This window comes from Micropterus dolomieu, linkage group LG23 (assembly GCF_021292245.1).
Source record: "Micropterus dolomieu isolate WLL.071019.BEF.003 ecotype Adirondacks linkage group LG23, ASM2129224v1, whole genome shotgun sequence".
Classification (NCBI taxonomy): Eukaryota; Metazoa; Chordata; class Actinopteri; order Centrarchiformes; family Centrarchidae; genus Micropterus; species Micropterus dolomieu.
The window spans coordinates 20,278,466-20,303,413 of NC_060172.1; the positions used below are offsets into that span (position 1 = coordinate 20,278,466).

Here is a 24,948-nt window from a genome sequence, read left to right on the forward strand (position 1 = left end):
TTCCGGCTGCTGAATAACAATGTGGCATACATTGGTGAATATTGATTTGGCTTCTAATAGTGACTCCCCAGCTCTCACAGACTGTCTATTCAAATAAATTAACTTCTGTGATAAGTAGGGAATTTTTTTTGTCATTTGCGGCATGCACGCCAAGATGTTATGCAAATGAAACAGTCTGATGAGTGCCCAATCCTCATACTCATTACCTCGCTCATTACCTGACACTTTTGAAACGTTCACGTTCCCATATAGGCTCAAACCCCAGAATCGCCACATGTGGCCTTATCATAGCGGAGCAGCTGCTGTGCAGAAAGACCCCATATCCTGTTTACTGTATGTATGTCACAAATCTGAGGCTGGACTTTCCAAAAGTTTCATTGTGCTTGGTGGGTGATAGAGATGGGCTGCAGGGATGAGCCAGAGTTTCAGTGCTAATTAGTCAAATGTGAACAGAGCAAATCCAGGGAGTCAAAACAATAGGAATTCACCAGTAAACCGGTGCTCACCATGCCATCATATAGACTGCTTTATATGTTTATAATTTTGTGGGAAACACACATTGTAGCTTAAAGTTCCACGTGAAAATATTCACTAGCCTGGAATTATGTTGACTTAATAATAATCTTTACACCCCTCCTATGTTCCTCATCACGCCCTCTGTCTCTCATCATACATTGCTATTTAGTATTATCTGTCTACATGTACAGAACAGACCTAATACGCATGTATCTGAATGGTTCCTCTCACAAGAAGAGTGTTCCAGCACACATAAAGAGTATGACAGCTGGAAAAAGATGGGGGTGTCATGTACTTTGAAATAACAAGGCACTAGAAACCCTCTAATCACCTGCCATTTTCCACGTGGGTAGTGGTGAGTCAAGAACAAAATGTGGGACTACATTTTGTTCAGCAGTACCTCAAAGCTTCTGGCTTGTGTATAAGAATACAAAAAAGACTCAAGGCTCTATGTTTGTAAGAGCAACATCGAACTTTACAAATATTCATGTCCTAAACTTGTAACCAGATTCATGGCGATCCTTCACTAGTACTATAGCTATATGAATTGGCCTCGTAATAGCGTTAGTATGCATTGTTACACATCCACGGCACTGATGCCCAGTCCCTCTTTGATGAAAAGTACACCATGTTTTTCAGTAAATGCACACATCTTTGCACAAACCTTATATTTGATTAATGCACAGCCATGCTTTTTATTGAGGCACATCCGTTGCAGAAATCTCTCTCCTCAAATGCTAAATATCAAATAAAGAAATATTTAGCAAAAATGTGGAAGAACTGATCACATCAAAAAGTCAGTCTGCAGAGCAGCGAAGTGGGTTTGTTCTCTCATGACTTAGCCTTGACAGATGTTCCAACTTGCTGCACAACTTTCCCCCTAGGACCACCAAGGTCTAGCAGAATAGATTTTTAGTCTTAAGAAACAATTTGCAGCATTTCCCCCCCCGACAGCCGAATGTGTATTTCTCATTTCAACACTGCTGCTTATGGCAATATTTTGGACTCATGTTTTTTGCATTATAGTTCACTGATTTAGACTGACAAGGACATGGTCATTCTTTCTCCAGCATACTGGATAATGTTAGGTATGTAGAGTGACTTGTGGCTTTGAGGGAAGATCAATGTGTTTCAGAGACCCACGTTCACCATAAAATAAACAGCAAAATGAATAAATGAATTAATGCAAACATGAACAAGAACTAAGCTGCCCTGGCTTTCCCTTCTCTCATATTATTTACACTTGGGCTTTTTGTAGAAAGTGTAGAGTTAGAGCAAATGAGGAGGAACATTTTAAAAAGCCAATGAGCAGACTAATGACAGTGTGCCTTTATTTGGGCGACAAACGCCAACGCTCAAAGTTTATCTCATCAATATCACATTTGATTCATATTTTAGTCATACATTGAATATTATTGAGCCCCTTTTTTTCCTACGGTCCTGCCGCTGCCATAGTCAAACTACCATAGTCAAAATAATCATTAAATCAAATCTCACGGTTTTCTGTTATGTTTTCTGTATAATTAGATTTGAGGCCCTATGGATTTGTGTTGGACACTTTCAAGGAATACCATGACGTTCAAAATCCTGTGTAGTCACTGGGTATATATGAATAAGTTTTTGGGGGGACAATTTGACAGTAGAGACAGTAAACATTTGGAGAGAGTGAGCAAGAGAGTGAGATGTGAGTCAGTGAGATGACATGCCACAATGGCCCTCTGATCACACTGAAACTGGGGACTTTACTGCCATTAAGCAGTATACATCTTATATGCCACAACAACATGCGCCTGAGGTTTGTTTTCTGAAGGTGTAAAAAATCATTACTCTAATAATTATAAATGAACATTGGGACAGACTAGACTCCTTGTGGATTGCTGTATTAAAGTGAAAGAAACAAATGTTTAAGTTTGTTAAAAATTATTTTTGCAGTCATTTCAGCCCTTTAGTACATTAAATCGGGCTCAATCATCAAAGCAGTTGTTAAACTTTCTCTTTCAGACAGAGCACGGAAAATATTGACAATCTCTGCAGTCCTCTGGGTTACAATGTTGACATTTCTCGCAGTTTCATCAGTGTGTCTGTATGTCCGGATGACATAATTATAGGATCTGTGTTATGTAGAGTACTCGTGAGCAATACATAAATAGACTATTTTTCTTCAGGGTAATATTATTTTTAAAATCTCTAGCTATAGCTTGCAAAGCGAAGTCCACCAGAAACTCAGTAATTGCACTAAATGTAATGAATCACATGTGTGATCAGCTCATCTTCTAGGCCCCGCCTCACTGTGAATGTCAGCTTTACTGCCCATTGGCGAGAAGGTAGGGGTAACAAACCCTCATAATCCTCCAATATGTGCAGAGATGGGCGGTAGCTGTTTTACGCAGGCTCTCAAGTGTCTGAAGTTAAAACTCCTGCGCGCTATTCTCCCTGAGTATGTCGAGGGTCCGGACTGATAAACGCATGGGAGTTACCGTGTAAGCATCCAGCGCATTCCCAACACGGAGTAAAAAAGATCGGTGTATTTTTTAACGTCCCTTTGGCAGACTGTTTTAGGATGGGTTGGATCACATCCGTCGCCAACATGTTCTATAGACTTCTCCTGTGTTTTTCAGTAACAGGTATGGTTTTTGCTCAGCCTGACAGCACTGGATTATTTTACGCACTGAGATCTGAACTGTCAGAAGATGCAATCTTGGTGGCCAACAACGGAATACGTGTGCCTTTCGGGAGATCGGTCTTCATCGACCCCGTTAATGATTTGGTGATTCAGACGCAGCCGGGGGACCGCTGCAGCATCACCGTCTTGGATAATGATCCGCTCTCACAGAGACCGGGGCATCTCTCTCCCAAAAAGTTTCCGTGTGATTTCGGTCCCAATGATGTGACATACTCCCACTACGGGTCGAGAAGTCCGGCTAAAGACCGAGTGAGGCTGCAGCTCAGGTATGACGCGCAAACCGAAACCGTTATTATCCCCTTTATGATGGAGGTTGAAGTTGTTTTTACTCAACTAGAGTTACTCACCAAAAACATGCCTCTCACTGTCAATAATCTCAAAGGGATTAGTAATCCTATTGATAAGAGGATTTTAGAGTTTACTTACGACAGAGACTCTCATAAATGTGAGGCGGCATCCCTATCTACTGGCAGCGCACTGCCGAGATATGGAAGGCTTATTGATGGGGGGAAACTTTCCAAAATGATGGACTGTGATGAATTCACACAAGCTGACATCCGCTACCAGCACACATTTGGCCGCAAGTCTCCCAACAGGGACTATGTTCCCATGGTTGTGGAGCTGCATGATAAGGAAGGCAACCTAGTGAAACAGGAGTATTTCCACCTTATGATTCGCATCAAACAGGGAGAAGAAAACACTCCTCCTAAACCCAGCTTTGTGTCCATGATGATGATGGAGATCAGCCAGTTTGTGATGACAGCACTCACCCCTGATATGCTTGCTGCTGAGGATACAGAGTCAGACCCAGATGAGCTTATTTTCAACATCACCTCTCCCTTATCTTATGAGGAGGGGTATATAGTCAGCACTGATGACAGAAACCTCCCCATCACATCTTTCTACCAGAGAGACTTGCGTGATCTGAAAATAGCTTATAAGCCCCCATCCCTGGACTCAGACACTGAGCGGATTTTCCAGCTTGAGTTTGAGGTGGTAGACACTGACGGGGCCATCTCAGACCCCTTCGCTTTCATGATAGTTGTGAAGCCAATGAACTCTCTGGCCCCTGTTGTGACACGTAACACGGGTCAGCTGCTGTATGAGGGGCAGTCTCGGCCTCTCTTCAGCGCCCACAACTTGGAGATCAGCGACGAAGACAATCTGGATGCTGTCACCATCACAGTGGTGGACGGGCTGCGCCATGGGGACCTCATGGTGCTGGGCTCTCAAAAGAAATTCTTCACACCCGCTGACCTTACAACAGGGGTTGTTGTGTATCAGCATGATGGGAGCGACACATACAGCGACAACATTGTCCTCAAGATGTCAGACGGAAAAAACGAAGTCGAATTCCTTTTTCCCATTACAATTGTTCCCACTGACGACGAGCCACCAATTATAAATGCCAACACTGGCCTGGTGCTGTTCAAAAACCAGTTGATGCCTATATCTCCCCTCGTGCTCAGCGCTGCTGATATTGACTCTGAAGACTCAACAATTAAATTCACCGTTGTCCCTCCCTTTTCTACTATTGGCACAGTTTTCCTAAGGCAGTCAGATGCCCCAGAGGATCCCTCCTCTTGGAAGTTCAACGCTGAGGATGAAGTGTATGAGAAGGAGGTGACAGAGTGGCTTCAGAAAGATATCACTGATGGGAAATTGTTTTATAAGCACACAGGCCCCCATAACACAGATACCATCATGGATCAGTTTGTGTTCACAGTTCAGGATGACAATGACCCCCCTAATGAGTCAGGGGAGAGTGCATTTATAATTCGGATTTTACCCATAGATGACGTACCACCTGAGCTTTTCCCGGGAACCACCTTGCAGATGACGGTTCAGGAGTACAAGCTCACTCACTTTAGTAAAGAAGTTCTGCGCTATACTGATTTGGACTCTGAGGACCGTGACCTCAAATACACAGTTATCCAGCCCCCGACAGATACTGATGAAAATAACCCAGTTGTGTTCGGTTCTTTGGTTCTGACAGACAGCCCAGAGACTGAAGTCACTGAGTTCACACAAGCTCAAATTAACCATCATAAGATCTCCTACGGCCCCCCGAATGTTGAGCTTGGAATTACAGCCCACGTTGTGCAGTTTCGTTACACTGTTGAAGACACGGCTGGTAACAGTGCAGAAGGCGCTTTCACTATCTACCTCCAGCCAGTCAACAACAAACCCCCTCAGATTACAAACACTGGCTTTACTTTGTTTGAACGCAGTATGCACATTATCAGTATTGCCGAGCTGGATGCCACAGACCTCGACACAGAAAGTAAACAGATTACTTTTACTCTAAGCCAGCCCCCTAAACATGGCCAGCTCCAGGTTGCATTTACTGACCTAGAGAAAAAAGGGGTTTTCAGACTTGAGGAAATCTCAGAGGGGAAGATATCATATATTCATGGTGGGGAGGAGACTATGAGCGATGAATTTCAGCTGGATATCAGTGATGGGATTCATGTTGTAACTGTGACGGTCAAAGTTAATGTAAAGCCTGTTGATGATGAAACTCCAACCATAAACCTGCCTGCGGGAACAGTCGGCTCTCACATGGATGTGCTCGAAAACGGAGCCACAGAAATCACAACTAATGTCATTCAAGGCCATGATGATGACACAGATGACCTCCAGCTGACCTTCATTGTGGAAGATCCTCCAGTTATGGGTGAAATATTGCTTAAAGGAGTGCCAGCCACTAGGTTTACACAGGCTGATATTATAAATGGTGTGATTGTGTACGCACACACAGGTGGTGAGATAGGTCTCAGCTCTCAGCTGGATGGCTTCAATTTGACTCTCACAGACATGTCTGATGATTGGACTGTGGGTGGCAATAAGGTCAACGGAGTTCAGGTTCGAGTCACTATCCTTCCTGTTGACAGTCAGGCCCCTGAGGTTGGAGTTGGGATTCAATTCAGTGTCATTGAAGGGGAGAAATACGCTATTGGCCCTCAGCATTTGAACGCTGATGATAATGACACTCCAACGGATGATATCCTTTGCACCATCAACGTCCAGCCAACAGCCGGCTATGTGGAAAATATATCACCCGCCCCAGGCTCAGAAAAGTCCAGGTCAGGAGCAGCTATCAGTGCTTTTACCATCAGAGACATAAGGGAGGGGAATATCTACTATGTACAGAGCATTCACAAAGGGGTAGAGCCAGTGGAGGACAGGTTCACATTTATGTGCTCTGATGGCATCAATTTATCAGAAAACCATTTCTTCCCAGTTGTTATCATCCCAGCAAATGATGAAAAGCCGGACATTTATTTGAGGGAGATAGTGGTGATGGAGGGGATGAACATCGTCATAGACACTCCAATTTTGAACGGGGACGATGCCGATATTCCGTCTGAGGAGCTGATGTTCATCATTTCCAAACCTCCCAAACATGGTGCCATTTTAAACCAGCTATCCACAGGCTCAGTTTTGGTGACTAATTTCACTTTAGAGCAGATTAGGGAGGCATCAAGTATTATTTATGAGCACGATGACTCAGAGACAACAGAGGACAGCTTTGATGTCACTCTGACTGATGGAAAGTACACTGTGCAGAAAACAGCCCTGGTTTTGGTCATTGCTGTTGATGATGAGACACCCAGAATGCTCATCAACGATGGTCTGGAGGTGGAAATTGGGGAGACCAAAGAGATCAACAACAAAGTGCTCAAAGCAACAGATTTAGATTCAGATGATAGTGCACTCACATATATCATCCGGTTCGAGCCTGGTCAGGGTCTCCTGCAGAGAAAATTCCCATCCGGGTCTCTGGAGAACATCACGCTAGGCATGAACTTCACACAAGCTGAAGTCGATGCAGGGCTTATACTTTATTCACACAACGGTCAAGAGGGCATCCGAGACTTGGTCAAATTTGATGTCACAGATGGAATGAACCCCTTAGTTGATCGTTACTTCTATATCACTGTGAGCAGTATTGACATGGTGTTCCCTGATGTGGTCAGTAAAGGCGTCTCTCTGAGAGAAGGTGGCAGAGTGACTTTGACTACAGATCTTCTCAGCACCACTGACGTCAACAGCCCTGATGAGAACTTAGTCTTCACCATCACAAGGGCCCCTGTCAGAGGCCACTTGGAGTGTACAGATAATCCTGGGATGCCGATTGCGTCTTTTACTCAACTCCAACTGGCTGGCAGTAAGATTTATTACATCCACACCTCAGACGATGAGGTGAAAATGGACAGCTTTGAGTTTGAAGTCACTGATGGTTACAATCCTATTTTCAGAACATTCAGAGTCTCTATAGTGGATGTTGATAATAAGAAACCTGTTGTTTCTGTAAATAGTGTAGTTGTCACAGAAGGGCAGTTTAAGCTGATTACACCATTTGAGCTCACTGCAGAGGACCAGGACACAGCTGAGCAGCTGCTTATATTCACCATTACCCAGCTGCCCGTTCATGGTAAACTCCTCTACAACCAGTCCATGCCTGTCACCAGCTTCACCAAGCAAGACCTCAATGAAAACCTAATTGGCTACAAACACGATGGAACTGAATCATCAGAGGACTCTTTCTCCTTTACTGTCACAGATGGCACACACACTGACTTCTATGTTTTCCCCAACACCGTGTTTGAGACTCGGCTTCCTCAAACCATGAAGATCATCGTTTTGGCGCTTGATAATGGCGTCCCCCAGATCCTGGTGAATAAAGGTGCCCCCACTTTGAAGGTCCTGGCCACAGGTCACCTGGGGTTCCCTATAAGCTCCAAAGTGCTGAGGGCAAAGGACAGAGACAGCAGCCCTGCCTCCTTGGTGTTCCACATCACCACCCAGCCCAAACATGGTTACATCATTAACCTGGGACAAGGAAACAACTCCATCAACACATTTACACAAGGTAAGCCCTGAAAAAAACAGACACATGACATTTGAATATTGTATGTGGATGACATAATCAAATGACAGTGATTTTGTTAAGTGCTGTTCAGTGTGAGTGATGGTGGACTCCAGAAAAAGGGGTTTTAAAATGTAATTGTTATATCTGGTAAACAAAATTACCTGAGAGGTTATTCCACTCAATATTACAGAAATTATTACAAACTACTATTAGTTAGCAAAATGATATCTGATCTGTCTTATTTGAAATGTCTTTCCCTGCTCAAACATCATTCATTACTGTGTGTCTATGGCAAATGGAAGTGGTTTTAATCATAATTATTTATAATCAAATTATTATAAATCCCATTATAATTATAAAAAATAAATGTGTGATGTGATACTGTTTAACCTCAGAGAAAAATGTTAAAGTTAAAAATCCCTGCAAATCTGTGAATCTGCTTTGATTAAGTTTTCACACTGCCTTCCAAAGATTTTAATTTATGGAGTAATAATTATTCATATGTGTGACAAGTGCAGGCTTGGGAATTTCAATAGTTAATTTGTGGGCCTGATTTAGATGTGCCTTGCTCATCAAATCATAATTAGCAGACCAAAGTTGGAGGCTGATGTTTTGCGCAAATGTCTTGTAGACGGTTAGAGATAAATAATTTATTATTTCTGCATCTTCAGGGAAATGTTCACATCTGATGTTCATCCATAGTGGTGTGTTAAATGAAGCAGGACAGAAGTAGAGGATCATGTGAAAAGGTCAGCGCAGACCTTTTAGTGACAGGGTGGCATTTGAGTTGCAACACATTCTGATGGTTTGACCACGTCAGTTCAATTCAGAGACTTTTTTTTTTTGCAATTTGTTCATCATAAAAATGCATATAGAAAAGTGAAACCTCTTAACAAAATGCATTTCTATACACTACCAACACACAGAGCCATCTGAATTATAAATGATTTTTTTTTGCATGTCTGCATATCTGGTTATTGACAATGCAGACAGAATCAAGGACAACAATACCGCTGATTGAGGTTTAAAACTATGCAATCAATGCAGTGTTTCGTATCATGCTGAGGCAATTAAATGGACAAGTAAGAAAATTCACCTGCTCATGCCACAGCTTGGCATAAGCACAAACAGGGGCTGAGAACAAAGCGTGAAAAAGAGCTTTTCAGTCTGCAGGAGACGGACACTTCTGACAACCACTGTGCGGCTGCAGTCTGAAAAAAAAGGGCACAGATGAAACAAGAGTGCAGTGAGAAAGAGAGGCAAAGGGGCAGAAGAGGGGCAGAGAGAGCACGCAAAGTGGAAGAGTGCAAAGGAGGCAGGAGAAAAGGGGAGAAGGGGGGAGGTGTAGGTGGCATGAGAGAAATAAAGAATGAGCAAAGGGGCGTGAGAGAATGACTGAGAGAGAGCAAACAGGCTCGTCAGAAGAATCAGTCAGGTGAAAGAGACAATCCCTTGCTCTTTATTTACTCATCCCATTTCCAGGGCACATCCCTTGAGGCAGTCTCTTTAAATATTTGATCAACATTGTGCCCCTTGTTCATAGTGTTGACTTTATATTTGCAAGGTCGTCTGGTTCAAGGCTGCGTCACAGCACTCCAGAGAACACTCCTTTTCTTGCTGCCTCTCCTGTACCATCAGATTGATACTCACTAATGTGAAAATAAGGAAGAAGGAGAGGCAGCAATGACAGGAAGCCACCTAAGAGGTTTAAGAAGCATCCCAGCCAGGAGTCAGGGGTTTATACTTTTATGAACCTCCTTCCTCCCACATCTATTATTGAAGGAGGTGGTTCGCAGGGGCCAAGCCCTTTCACAGTCTTGATGATTTTTCTGCACTGTAATAGATGTTTTTGGAGAATGGTGGAGAAAAAAACAAACTGGCAGAGCCCTGTAATTCAGAGAAGTTAGGAAAACAGCTGTGGAAGTGTAGGTGCCTGCCGCAATCCTGTTCTTAACATTCTTAACCTCGCCTGTCATTAAAAGATCCACTGTCACCTGGTTCTCGGGCTGTTGACAGAAGAGCTGGCAGGTTCAGGATTTAAGCATTTTCTCTTGGTTTAGCTCTAGTTGTCTTGGATTTGAGGTTGTGGCCTTATCGTCCTGGATTACGGATGCATGACTTTGAGAATGCTTTCTCTGGTAGAAAATTGTTCATGCTGAGTGCTGATAAGGAACTGAATCAGTGTGGTACTAGAGACCTGCTGTTACTGTAGCTGATATGGTGCTAAAGCAGGACAGCTTCCATCTTTGAACAATTATTTGACAGAGAGAGTGTTTGAACAAGCCATAAAGCCATAATTCAACTTCAAAGTGTGTTTGAGGTTATTTCTGTTGCCAGCATGAAACTTCACATGAAGGTTTTTTTTTATCTTAAAATGCAGATTGTTTCATAAATATATATTTTTAATCTTGACTAGGTCAAATCACTTCAATATACAATTTATATTTTAGCTTGTCACCTTGATTTAAGTTGGAGCAAGGTGATTGTTAAAATGCTCCTCATGTATCATCTCACATTGACATGACAGTGTAACCCTTCAGCTTCAAATGCAGAGTGGCCCTCATTTACTTTCCCTCATTAATTAAATAAAAACATTAGCTGTTGTTTGCTTGTCAGTTTGATTTTCTTTTTTGTTGTTTTTCCTTTGTTGGTTTTGAGGTAACAGGGTTTTTACCATAATAGCAAAGTAAAGTTTTTTTTTTCCCCAATCCTGATTTTTATACCTGATCTATCATTCCAAAAATCTAAAGTCACTTTCCTGTTACAGCTGATATTGATGACCTGAAAATCTGCTATGTGTTACGGAATGAGGAAAATGCTACATCTGATCTCTTCCATTTCTTCGTTGAGGATAACGGTAAGATTTCACCATTTTATCTTTATAATTGCATTGAGATTTAAGCCACTTTTTTCATGCACGCAGACTGCACAAGCAGAAAGGTCCCGAATATGTTGCCAATTGACATTTCAACAGAATGTTGATAGATACAGATAGATACAGATAGTGGGTGGATAGATAGATAGATAGATACCCCTTGACCCTGTATGCAGAATAAGCGGTTGACGATGGACGGATGGTTGATAGATATAAATTAGTGTAACCTGTCACTTTTGTGTATGGTGCAGTCTCTATAACCTTTAGACACATCTCTTCAGGTGAATCTGTATCTCTCCTCTCCTCTCTGAGCTTCTGCAGGAGTTGCCTGGGTTCAAAGAATCACTCATTACTCACACAGTAACTCACAACTCATGACTGTGATGGACCTTCTAGTCAGTTTAATTTTGTAAATGGTTCTTGGTATATTTTACAAGCAGTTCATTAAAGAATATTTTTTATATTTCTGTTATTTTCATTCATAATCACTGGGCTAAATGGAAGCCATTCTCTGTCAGCATCACATGCATGAGGTGACTGATATTTGCGCTGACTTCATTTGATTCAGGATTTGCCAATAAAGTGATCTGCCATTCAGAGCAGCAGTGCAGTTGTGGGTCAGAATATTAATTTCTGACAAATCTGCATAGGCCGACAGATGGGCCTTTTTCCTGTATCTGTGTACTGCAAATGATGCTACATCATATTAGCTTACCGGTGAACTGATGAGACTTCCAGGTTCATCAAAGATAGGAAACTTATTTTTATGGTGCTGAGATTAACACACATCATTTTCACAGGTCAATGATTTAATGAGACTGCGTCTGTAATGTGTGAATATGACTGCAAGACATGTCAAGTAATATTACTGTATATTTTGTCTTGATGCAAAGCTGATTTCTCATGGGTTTTTTGGTCAGCATAGAGAACATTGTCTAAACTGTCCTTATGTCTGTATTTCAGCTGTTTGCCTCTAGAAGGTTAGGACAACTCTCCTACATCTCCTACAGCGCAATGAGTGCTTTCAGTTTGAAGAAAATAATATGCTTTAATTTTTATGTTTAAAATACTCTGTTATGACTAACTTGAGCACCTCAAGCCATTCAGTTCCTGATTTATGCATATGTAACTGCCACTTAAAATTCAGTGCATTTCGTTTTATATGTCTGCTTGCAATGTATATGAAATTAGCATCCATTTACGAACCCAGCCGCCAGTTAAGCAATCAGCAACTGGGAGTGAGAGGCGGTTGCATTTGTCCGAGATCAGCAAGCTCTGGAAAGGAATTCAAATATTGTAATACTAGAACAAAAATGATCATTAATGAAGTAACCATATTTCAAAGAACACACAACACAGAGTGGAAGCACAAACAAGTGGGACATGTTGCAAATACTAAAACTTCCATTATCTTAGTCTTGTTAGAAGCACATTTCCTCATTGTTTCCCAAAAAATCAGGCCCAGACCAAATAAATTCTGTCTGAGCCCGAACCAAGCCTGAACCACAACAGCAGTTTTGGGCCCAAGCCCGACCTCTAAGTGGATTTTTGCTTAAAATGTTTTTTTTTTAAATATTGATAATTTAAATAGTTTATTACAAGCTAAATTGAACTACGTTGTGCATTTAATATAGTTAAAATTATTATCAAAACGAATAAATAACATAATGTAAGATCAAAACTGAAATAAAGATAACAAAATAGCAATTAATATATAGGGCCCTTTTTTCATTTTAACACCTTTTTCTGTGATGTGCACTTTACTTGCAGCTTATAGTGTGTGAGTCTGTGAGAGAAAACAGGAAATGACCTGCTAATTTTAATGTTTTAAAATATAATTCTAAATCTCTAAATTTTCATTAGTTAATGGATATATACATAAAAACAGCCTCATTCTGTCTGAGCCCAACCTGTCACCGGCAAGTTTTGGGCCTAAACCCGGCGGGCACATGGAATGATATAAGTCATACAGATGTCTGGATTTCATATTTATTTAAGTAATTTTTAAATTTTTATTTAAGTAAAATAAGTGCCCACAATGAACGCTTTTATAAAACCTTCACATTGTTAAGTGTCATAAGGAGCCACAACTCCCAGCCCACAACACCCCATCTCTCTCAGTCTGTTGATTTTCCTCCCGTACAGATATGATGTTACTGTATTAAAGAGTAAGCACTCGGAAAAATTGATGTATTGAGTAAACCTCCCATCATTGGAGAATTTGAATTGAATTGACTTGGCAGAGAAATTCTTAGATTCACATTCAGAAACTCGGCTTAATAACATTTTTCTCAGTGAATCACAGGACTACAAGACTGTGTATCATCTAGTGTTAAGTTAAAACATAATATCGAGATTATGGGTCACTTTTCAAGGTTATTTTGTGCATCAGTGGTTCTTTAGTCACAATGGGATATAACAGTCCTGTTAAGATAATGATTCTCTCCTTCACTTTAAGACTACTGTTAGCCTTAACCACCGACAACCAAAAATGAAATGTGCTCTCCACATCACACAAAAAGAAAATCATGTATTGCACACTTTTTTATCTAAAAACATGAACTAATGGTTTTGTGAATTAGCCGTAGACCCATTTTTCAGAAGTGTTTTTCATACCATGCTGCTAATGCGCTTATAAGAATGTGCTAAGAAGAACAGTTCCTTTATGCACATGAAAGGAGAAATATTGACTAATTGATTGTCAGTGCTTGTGTAAAAACAGTCTGTGTCACATAAAAAGGCCTGAGGCTTTCAAAAGAAGTTTATATTCAATCAGTCCATAAGTTTAATGGATCTACTTGGGTCTCCTCCCCTCTCGGGAGAGTTTGTGTTACTGCAAACTGATTCTGGATATAGAATTTGCAAAGGACGGACAATAATAAGATAATTGTTAAAACACTGATCCAGATGTGCACTGGTACACATTCACGCAAACAATCCCACACATGCATGCACAGCAGAGCACAGAGGGGTAACCGTAGGCTAAGGTGCAGTCGGGCCTCCAGGACAAAGAGGTGTTTGATATTTAAGAGCCCAGGCAGCATTGTGGGTAATGAGAGCCCTGGGCGTTTGAGCTGGGCAGAGCTCCGAGGCAGCCACTGGTAATTACGTGACCCTATTACAGGCTCATCTACAGGGGAAGAAAGGCAGGAAGCACCCTCTGTCTCAGGTTAAGACCAGCTGGGATAACTATAGTTAACTGGTAATGGGTTGGAACACGGCATCTTTCCCAAGCATCTCTTCGGCTGTGGGATGTACGGGTAGCTATAATGGAGTAGCAGAAAACAACAGAAATGAAAAACGAGTACACTCAGCAGAGTGCAGATCTCTGCCAGATATGTCTGGGAACATGTGGCTGGAGAACTGGGACTGCAGGGCAGGCTGTGTCCAGCTCCCAGGCATGAGAGTAGTGGAATGAAGGGGAGAAAGTTTTGAGTAGCATAGTGTAATTTTTCTTACATAGATGTATGCCGTGCTTTGATAAAAGTGTTTTTGTATAGTATAGTCTCAGTTCACTTTAAGATGCATAATAGTATAATGTAACCGAGTATCCTAACGGTTTGAACTTAATAAGGAAACAATAAATCCAAATTTCTGAATTTAAACATTATTTGTTTAGAACATTTTGTTGTAACACAAAATAAAACCCCTCCCGACCCTCCACTACCCACCCAAACCAAGAAGAGTTAAATCTCACTCACTCGTCCTTCCCAGCTACAAAAATGTAGATTAATTTATCTCGTATTATGCCTAACTTAAATTGATAATAACATATCGGGTAAGGAATAATCTGCAGATGCTCTAGTTCAAGAAGACACCAAACAGATGTCAGTTTTTGAATCACGACAAAGTGTTTCAGTTCTACTCAAAAGGTCATGGAATTTAATTTGTGACGCTCATCACACTAAAAACAAAATTTCATAAAAATCAACAGCAACATATCCATCCAAGCAACGTGATTATTCCGGATCACCCACAGATCTCACTGTCAGTAGTTCATATCCACAGATCACAGCGAGATCTCTGGATAATCCACAGTAACCAGAACGTCCGGAAAAAGATGTTGCCGATTAATTTTTTAGATGTCTCATTGCTGTTAGCGCCACAAAAAACAACTTCCATTCACCTCTATTGTGTTTGGGTCGCAGCAGAAATCTCAGAGATGGATATTTTATAATCTGAGCAAATAAAACCAAAGCTCTCTACATGGCTAAATGCAGCAGAGGAGTGAGAAAACATGTTTGTTTTTTTTTGTGACCCTCATTTCATCCGCATTTCACTGCACACAATACACATTACATGCATTCACAAACATCTCTTGAATGTAACAAAATACTTTATGTGTAACTTTTCCCTCATTAGTGTTAGAAGATGATAATGATAACAACATACTATTCTGCAAGGGCACCAGTTCTTTATCATCAGTCTTGTTTGTGCATGATGTATGATTGGGTGTGGATCTGTGGTGCCACTGTGACTTTCTTCTCTCTTCAAAAGCCCTTTTTTTCATAAAAGCAGTGGCAACACTTCAGATGAAGTGACCTCCTTGTGTCGCCCTCATCTCTGTTAAATGCGACACGCAGAACATTATTAATGTACATACAGACTTTCTTTCTAATGGATGAAAGAAATTAGTCAGGGAAAAAAATTAAATGAATGAGTCAATTTTAAACTGCTTCTGTAATAACCTTTACACTCTAACTCAATAGCAGAATGACTCATAGCATCTGATTATGTCTTGGCTCAGAAAGTGAAGCCATGAACACTGAATGTAAATGAGTTAATCCAGTTTTAGATGTCTAGATCTTCTGCCATTTATTTCCCCCAAAGATGAAACACATTTGATGTGCTACTAACTTTTGCCAATTCTCTTTTAATACATCTTACCTGGAAGCTGTTACATGTGAAAGAACTTAAAACCAAACAATTACTCAAACTGGCTGTCACCATTGCCACAAATGGAGCAGGTTAATCCCTTGACCTTTTGGTTGTTGTTAACCCATCCAGCGACGTTTACTGATTAGGGCAGAATTGCAAAGTAATACATCAGCATGCAGCACAGCCTGACACACACACACACACACACACACACACACACACACACACACACACTAACACGTCCCTTGGCTTTAGGAGAGGATTCTCTTTATCTGTGTGCATTCAGGAATTTACTGTCACTCAAGTCTGCCTGGGCCCAACTCTCCTATCTTTATCCTCTTCATCTCTACCTTCTCACACTGACAGTTTTAGATCTTGTTGGAAGTGTTTTATTAATTTCCCATTCTTTTACTCTGCTCAGCATCCATCTTCATTATACATTTCGTTCTTTAAGTGTTCTTTTTGTCTGTCTCACTGCCTATTAATGCCCTCTTTTCCTCTCGAGGTACAGTCTTCAATATTTTACTGTCTCGCTGAGTTTAATACCAAAGTATGCTGTGGTTTATTGTACAGAGTGTTGACTCTGTCTTAGGCGTCAGGATTTGCTTTTACTGTCACACCCTTGCTGTCTGTCCTCGCCTGCCATGTTTGTCTGTCATTGTTGGTGCTGATGGATCTCTCCGTTGTAGGATTACACCACATTCTGCAGTTGCGAATGTCGCGTGCGATGATCTGCATCTCATTAAGGCGTTGAGATGACAGAGTGAGACTAGTTGAGAGACGTGAAGGGATTTTTCATCATGCTAATCATCTTTGATTCTGTATTTCTCTATGCTTGACAGACGATGCTCGGCATGTAAACACACAAGCATGACCAAACACCCTCTAATCTCAAGAATAAACAAAAAACTGTTTTCAACATTTATTTTGCCACTGAAATGTTATATTTACATTTTTGAGGATGTGAATACTTTGCTCCCAATTATCGGCATTGGATTTTCTCTTTTCTCGTCTTTAGTTTTTCTGTTATTTTTTTTGACACAGTTACTTTACTCTTTTTTTATTTTAGCAGTTTATTTTCTTCATTTCATTTTCACCCCGTCCTCCCTCCGTTTTATGCTGCGTATGATTTTCTATATACAAGATGAAACTGTAGGAAAGTGACAATTCCAGCTCACATAGAATCTAATTTTCTTTTACTTTTTTTTTTTTTCTTTGTTTTACTGTCTTTATTTCTTATCCTTACCATCTGTGTTTCCTGCTATTTTATTTTAATGGATCTTAATGGACCTTTGATTTATATTTAAACCACACAAGCATTAGAAAGTAATGTGATCTTTTATTGTAAAGTGATATATATTTCTTCTGTTCACACAGCAATATAAAAGTACACAACTGGTGAGCTGTTCTGAGCTCTGCTTTATTATTTATATTTTGGAACCGTTTAATAAAAACCATACATCTTAAAGTAAAGATTAGGAAATTCACTGAAGTAAAAATTTATATTTTCTGGCAAAATAAAACTGTGTTTTAAGAGGAGACGATAAGAGCAGAGGGAAAAAAGTGGGAAGGAGAAACCAGAGATTTCAGTAGCTAGTTTATCATCTGTGCTCAGATAGTTTGCTCTCAAGAGTTCCAGTAACCGTCCTGAGATACATTAACCCATCCCTCTGATAAATATTATATCGGTGGCATGGGGAGACCGGTGCTGAAGCTGGAGTGAGAGGTGTGCTGCAGTTATGCCTCTTTCATCCCACCACCCCAAAATCCTGCAGGAGAACAATTGCTTTTAGGTGTTATCATTCATCTGACACAGACATGTAGGCGCTTTCACACAGATAAAGCCGTATGTATACACACACACACACACACACACACACACACACACACACACACACACAACCGTACAACTGCAGACACACATACACCTGAAGGAAGCCACCATTTCTTTGTCCTCAAGCCTTCTCCCTTTAAGCTATGCCCAGGGTCGCACACGGCTGTCTTTGTAGACATCAGCAGAAAAAACTCACGGTCATTAAGTGTATCACAAGAACTTCAAAGGAGTGCCCCAAATGTCAGTTTCTAATGGTTTTGTGTGCAAGGTTGCTTAAGGTGTTTCTGCTGCACAGTCGTGCCTGATGGCTATTGAATTTAGGGAGGAAACATCATTCTGTTGCACACAACTTTTATCTCCTTAGGATGGGATGGGGGGGAATGTATGTACACTTCACTTCCTCTGTTGCCCACAGGCACACATGTGCAGTCACATATACAGTATATAATAGCAGATTTGTTTGACATTTGCTTTGACACCCTGTGATGTGATTCATCAAATAGTGACAAGTGGAAATAATTACCCACACATATGTAAAAGTGTACTTGATCCTGGTAAATTAACAACAAAAAAACCCATGCACATTTGGCTTTAACTTGCCCTTGAGTTGAGCAGCATTTTAAATACTTGTGTTTGCCCAGGGCCATGAATTCCTGGTCAGCCTACTGATATCTCACCACACCTCAGGAGTTATCCACTATCATGCTGATAGCCTTGGGCAAAGTGTAACTGTAGTGGGAGACACACATATTACACACACACAAACAGACACTGGATTAGGGTGCTGCTTAAACACCTGAACTTTCAGTCGGATATATGTAAGGCCACACACACACCCTCCTTGTAGAAGAAAGAAACAGCTGAGTGCAGAACCTATCAGAATCTTCGTGATCCCCTTTGTGACTAGTTGCACACATGCAAAGCCTGCCAATATTAGTACAATATCACACATCTGTCTGGATAAACTAAAAGTTATTGAAACAACCCGAAGGGGAGTGAGATATTTGTATTTCGTCAACCATCAAAACGTATGTAAAGAGGCACTCCTGTCAGATGGATGGTGTGTGGGCTCCTATTACTGCTGAAAAATGATTTTAAGGTTGTCTATTTTAGCAGAACGAGTGTCGCAGCACTTCACATGCTACGTGCTTTGTAAAAAAGTACACATTGCCAACTGAATAAATAGCAGATTTAGCAATTACTTTCTAGTCCAATGTTTTTTCAAACACTTTCCATGGTGAGAGAGATCTCTGGGTTTGTTGGTTGCGTATAGCTGTTTGGTTGCCGTTTGCACTGGGAGTTGGGGACCCATATACAAAGGAGTACAGAAGGCAGATGGAGACGTAACAGTGAGGGAAGGGCCGCACCGCCAGCAGCAGAATAGATGTACTGAGCAGCAGACGGCATCGTCTTACTGTGAAAAATTTCCTTTGATTTTGGTCTCAGACATGCAGACATGTACAGTACATACACACAGCTGAAAGTCAAGACAGCCCTGTTTTTTTAAGACTGAAGCTAAAAGCTTAATCTCACACTTGTTTTGAATTTAAGCCAGTAAAATTGCCTAGTGGTGGCCACTGACAGACTGTTTTATTTATTTATTTATTGTCTGATTTCTTTATTTAAATTAATTTTCTGGGTCTGCAGCATGTAACGTACAGCACAAAAGACATTTTAACATATTGTGTAACGCATCAAGTGGACACTCTTCACTTAGTGACAAACAGTAACCTACAATCATAGCTGAGCTACAAAACCCAGTAAAGTGGTTGTAATGGTGATTTGGTTGGTGGGTGTAATAATGGTGGTTATTGCTTTGTGCTAAGAAAAGCCTGTGCAAGCAAGTGGTGCTTACTAGGCTGTCAGTATGACTATCATTCTATATGAAAAAGAAACACAACAACTTTGTAATAGTTAGTGTGATTCGATTTTCATCCATTTTAATCCAAGAAACATTAGATGAGGCACCCAATATTGCTGATGTTCAGAGATATCTCCTGCTTTCAGTTTTTTCTTAAGCTGATCCAAAGAGAACATGTATGGAAGGCCTGTGGACTTTACTCAAGTCAGAATCAGATCAAGAATTTGATAACAGCTTCTGCTTTACAAAATCCAAAATAACTTTCCATTCCAATTCGACTTAAACAGTCACTCACATGGCTTTACAAGGTTTTACAAAGCTTCAAGTTTAATGACTCGAAAGAATCAATCCTCTCCCTAAGCCCAAAGGGTGAGAATCATGGCTGGTGCCTAGCAGCATATCCAGAAACAGAGCACTCAGGCCTATGTGAAGGTCAGTAGCACATGTTTTGATGTGTTTTTTAAATGAATGATTGTATCTCCATGGAAGGTTTCCTTTTTGGGGTTAAGGATCTACATATCTTAACAAAGACAAGGTCAGAGAGAAAAGAGAGGGGCGGAATTATTTGAAAGGAAATATAAGTGGCACTTAATTTGTTTTGATTTTAACAGCCTACGTCTTATTTGATCTGTAATTGCACTGCTGCATTTCATTTTGGCTGTACACACCGATGTCTCTGTCAAGGCCATCCATCAGGAAATTTTTGAAAAGTTATATCAAACATTACCCCCCACCCCCTCCACTCCCAAAATACACTAAAAGAGATTATTTTCCTATAAAATGTTGTGGCTGACATTGTAGCAAACAATTGCCTATCTTAATCCAGCAGGCAAGCAGCAACATAAGCATTCATTTAGAGTCGTGTGTCTGGCCACATTAGAAATAATCCGGTTTTCAATTTGCCCATAAGGCTCTGGTTAGGCTTCCAGTATCTTCTGAGAAATGTGTGTGGATGTTCAGCTTGCTCGATGTTCAAATTTGTTCACCTGCTGGTTGGTACACTACCTAATCAGCACTGTTTGTTGTTGGACAGGTAGTGTATATTGGGGTCAAAAGAAAGTAAATTTAATGAGAGCATTAAGAGTGAACCTAAGAAACCAAAACAATAAGATAAAAGTGGCTAAATTTACTAATCTTCAACACATGACCATATAATTGAGACTCAACTAGATCATGTGAGTAGTGAGCTGAATATATATTGTCTGAAACCAAGACCCAAACTAGATATGATGGTTTACATGATGGCATTGTGCAGCACAATGTTTACTTACATCAGAATGTGAATACACGCAGCTGACGATGTCACAGTGACATGTCTTTTGATTTGAACCATTTATGATTATAAAATAGTCTCTTCAGACTCAACAGTGTCAGTGCTTCTTCCACAAAGTAGATCCTACATCACAAGCCAGCGTCAAAACTGTAGCATCAAAGTTTTTCTCGGCATATTTCTCAGAGTTATACCTGATCCTCAAAATTTTCTGCACAGAAACTATAATCCCTAATTGGTTCAAAAGAGTAAAAAAAAACCTTGTGGTGAGTTTTTGTTGGCGAGCCTTTGAAAGAGCGTCTTAAGTGAAGCTCTATTGAGGATGATTTCAAAGCTGTTATGTTTTTTTGGATGGTCAGCACATGTGAGAGCTCTTTTATCCTTCTTAAAGGCTGGAGGAATGAGACAGCCTGAAGCCCACTGACTCAGATCCCTATTCGCCATGCATAGACCCTCACCTTCAGTGAGAGGTCACACAGAAGGACTAGTTACACACATAAACATGAACAAACAAACAAACACACACACACACACAGTAAGATTTCGGGCAGCTTATGCTGTATTTACTATCAGGGAACTGGGATGAAAGTCAAGGTTGCAGTGAAGTGAATTGAAGAGTTGTGTGTGTTTCCATGTGTGTGTGTGTGATTTTATACTTCAGCTGGCTAAGTGAAGCCTGAACTTGGCTTTTGGGAGGATACATAAGCTCTGATAACATTAGCTGTCTTCTCACCTTGGCATATTCTAGCTATGTCTGCCAATCCAGGAAGTACTGAACTTTTCACCTCTGCTGCGTTTTAGCACCATGTTGGCATACCATGTTGGAGCTTTATTATTTAACAGAGAGCTGAACCTGCATGTTGTGGGGATGGAGAGTATCATCTCCAGTCCTTGTGATACTATTTATGCTATTTTATTGATCATGATAGGGAGTACTCATATTAGATCTGTTCTCAGGGTGTCAGAGTGCAGGATAAGTCACAGAGTAGTCACCTTTTTTTGCACACGGAGGTTTGAACATGTGCTGCCTTGCTGACCTCTATGATGATGGAGGTGAAGTGCTATCCTGTGTGTGTGTGCTTATAACAGCCCCAGCATTTAAGAGGCATAAATGACTTGCGAGAAACAGGTTTTTAAATCGTCCTCAATAGCGCTAAATGAGATTTCCTTTCTGACAGCCTACACATAACATTTGCACAAACAGTCATCCACCTCTGCATTCCCCTCTGCCAATAAAACACACACACACGCACGCACACACACACACACACACACACACACACACACACACACACACACACACACACACACACACACACACACACAGACATTTAGTTTAGCTCTCACAGGAATGTTGTGAGTTAGTGTTCAGCACTGGACAAAAGCAGAAGAAAGGAAAGGTTTCCTCCTCCACTTCTTTTATTTCAGTTTTACAATGTTCTCTCATTATTTCCTTTCATTATTGCAGAACTCAGTCTTTTCCCCTGCAGGTGGGTAAATTAGCCACACAAAGCAGCATCCTTCCTGTCCGCTTGTTGAAGTGGCAGCTATTGAGTATTAGCCTAGCACTAACAAGACCATTTACACTGCAAACCCTTCCTTAATAACACTGATTGGCTTGCACGCTCAAATCCTCAGGATGATGTGCTATTTTTGCACAGGCGAGACGAAAGGAAACTGCAGTTTGATGAAGGCAAAAACAATTATAGAGCACATGAAAAGATTAACTGTTGGATAAAGAACGTTAGTGTGCGGTTTATTTTTTATGAATCTGTAAATATTCTGCAGCAGATGTTGTGGGATAATGAAAACACTATTTCTTCATTACAGTTTTACAGTAATTGCCCCTTGGGTCAAAGAATATCCCCTGATAGTTTCCTTTCCAGTTTTTATAGAATTTTGAACTCAGTCAGAGAAATAAAAAAGCACAGACCCAGCCCCCCACCATAAGTTATTTCCACAGAGATCTTAGTAAACAGTATGTTGACACTTGCATAAACTGATAATGAAAGACTTTGTTTTTAAATGAAACCTTACCAAAAAGAAAATAGGCTGAAAAAATATTATATTTACAGTCAGGAGTAACAAAATGTATTTATGTTCTTATGCATTATGTCCAGGTGGGAACAAGCTCAAGGGACAGCAGTTCCGTCTGGACTGGACCTGGATCTCTCTAGAGAAAGAGTACTACGTGATGGATGAGGAGGACAAGTTCCTGGAGGTGGTCCTCAGGCGAAGAGGCTACCTGGGAGAGACATCTTTCATTGGTTAGTGTGTTTGTCTTTCTGTCTCTCTTCCTTTCTGATCCAAAAGGACATGTTTTGTGCTTCTGCTGCACCGCGCTAGTGTGGCTCTAGAGATGGCTATTTTGGTCTGTCAATGGGTCAATCGCTCCACCACTTTGGAGCAGACTGAAATATCACAACAGCTGCCAGATGGGCTGCCACAACATTTGGTGCAGACATTTATGGTCCTCAGATAATAAATCCTAAATACTTTGGTGATCCCCTGACTTTCCTCTAGCACCACCATGACTTTAACAGTTTTAGTTTTTGCGTGAAATGTCTCAACAAGGGGAAATGTAAATTTGCAGATGGTGATTCTTCTAGTGCCATCATCAGGTTAGAATTTAGATTTGTCCAATATTTTGTTTTTGAACCAGATGCTTCAAAACCAACAACATTGCCATCAGCCTCAGCTGTGCTCTGTGTTTTGTGCTAATTTGCAAATACAGCCTCACAGAGCTGCAAGTGTGGCTATAGCCTCTTAATCCTGGTTCTGTCTGTCAGATTGAAAATCTCTTACTTTGTCCTTTTCTATCTGATTTTTGTCAGTTCTGCATTCTTTTTTCTATGTAACAAGCATAAAATAAAAGGAGCACGGAAAATAACATCAAAACGTTATGGAATTCAGGTAATAACACCCAACCCACACCTTTTTTGCTTCTTTAATTTTTGATAGTGCATACAGTTTTGTCATTTGCTTCACTACAGAGCTTTATGTGCCTCCCATTCACTTGGAGTGCTGCTCTCCAATACACAGACCAAACAGAATCTCTGAAAGTTGACGCCAAAAAGCAATTACTACATTTTCTTTTCAGCACACACTATAAGCAGACTTATCCTCTAAGCCAAGTCTATTTGTTTGGCCTTGAGCCATTTTAGAGTTTGCAAAAGTAATTTTTTTGTTGTGGAAGAGGCTAGATGAGATAGCTGTAAGGTCAGTGTGGTATCCTTTGGTAACTCTTGATTTACCAGCACATACAGGAAAACAAAGTCAAGAAAAGTAGTTTGCCACAAGACTGCTTGAAAAGCAACTCACCATTTTCCTTGATGTTCAAGGTCCAGCTTTATTTGTCTTAGAGAGGAGATGAAATAGGCATCAACACAAGTACAAGTCAAAAAGCAATAAAAATTATATGGAGCCAATTTGTCAGTTGATGTTTGTGAAGTCAGGACTCTAAACTACAGTGTAAAAGAAAGAATGGGGATGAGATTGAGATCATTAAATGAAGATCAGACCAAATACAACGCTACATTCACATTTTTACTTAGGAAAGGGACTTCGTGTACTGTAGATTTTGTGAAACATGCTCATCATAGTCTTAGGAAAATGTGTCAATTTTCTGAGAAGAATAAGTGCTGCTGTTACATTTTGTTCCAAATTAGACCTGTTTTGCTCTTAAAATCAATCTAAGGTAGTTTTACCCTTGCCTTAGGTAGCGAAAGAATGGCTACTTTTAGCCTTTTAGCCATATTAGGGTGTAAAATGTCATGTCACAGCATTTAACAGTGACACCAGGAACATTTTGCCTCTGTCTAGGAGACTGACAATAAGTGAATCATCAGCAAACTTAAAAATAAAGTGAGCATTATGCCGGCTGCAACGCTCATCATGTATAAAAAAAGAGGAGGCAGACAACACAGTGGGCAGAAAACTTCTCAAATCCAGCCAGAAACACAAACATCATTGCCAGTGTTTTTAATAAGCTTTTTGACCAGCAGATGGAGGTGATTTTTTTGTCAGAAACAGCAGCACAGTTATGTGCTTATGATTAAATGTTTGTACAGGTTAAAAGGTTAAATGGATGATGATGATGTTGTCCCCCAATGCTCCTCTTAGCCCTTACTTTGTCATGCTTCAGCGTGTTCCCTC

General features: G+C 40.6%; 1 protein-coding gene across 1 annotated transcript in view; it reads left to right on the forward strand.

Annotated features, from left to right (window-relative positions):
• Positions 1-3,142: 3,142 nt before the first annotated feature.
• frem2a (FRAS1 related extracellular matrix 2a) overlaps positions 3,143-24,948 on the forward strand; it is a 73,802-nt gene continuing 51,996 nt past the window's right edge. Inside the window, exons 1-3 of the mRNA XM_046040803.1 lie at positions 3,143-8,075; positions 10,843-10,932; positions 22,914-23,060. Of these exons, the coding sequence (XP_045896759.1) occupies positions 3,143-8,075; positions 10,843-10,932; positions 22,914-23,060 (5,170 nt within the window). The remainder of the gene's footprint in view (positions 8,076-10,842; positions 10,933-22,913; positions 23,061-24,948) is intronic.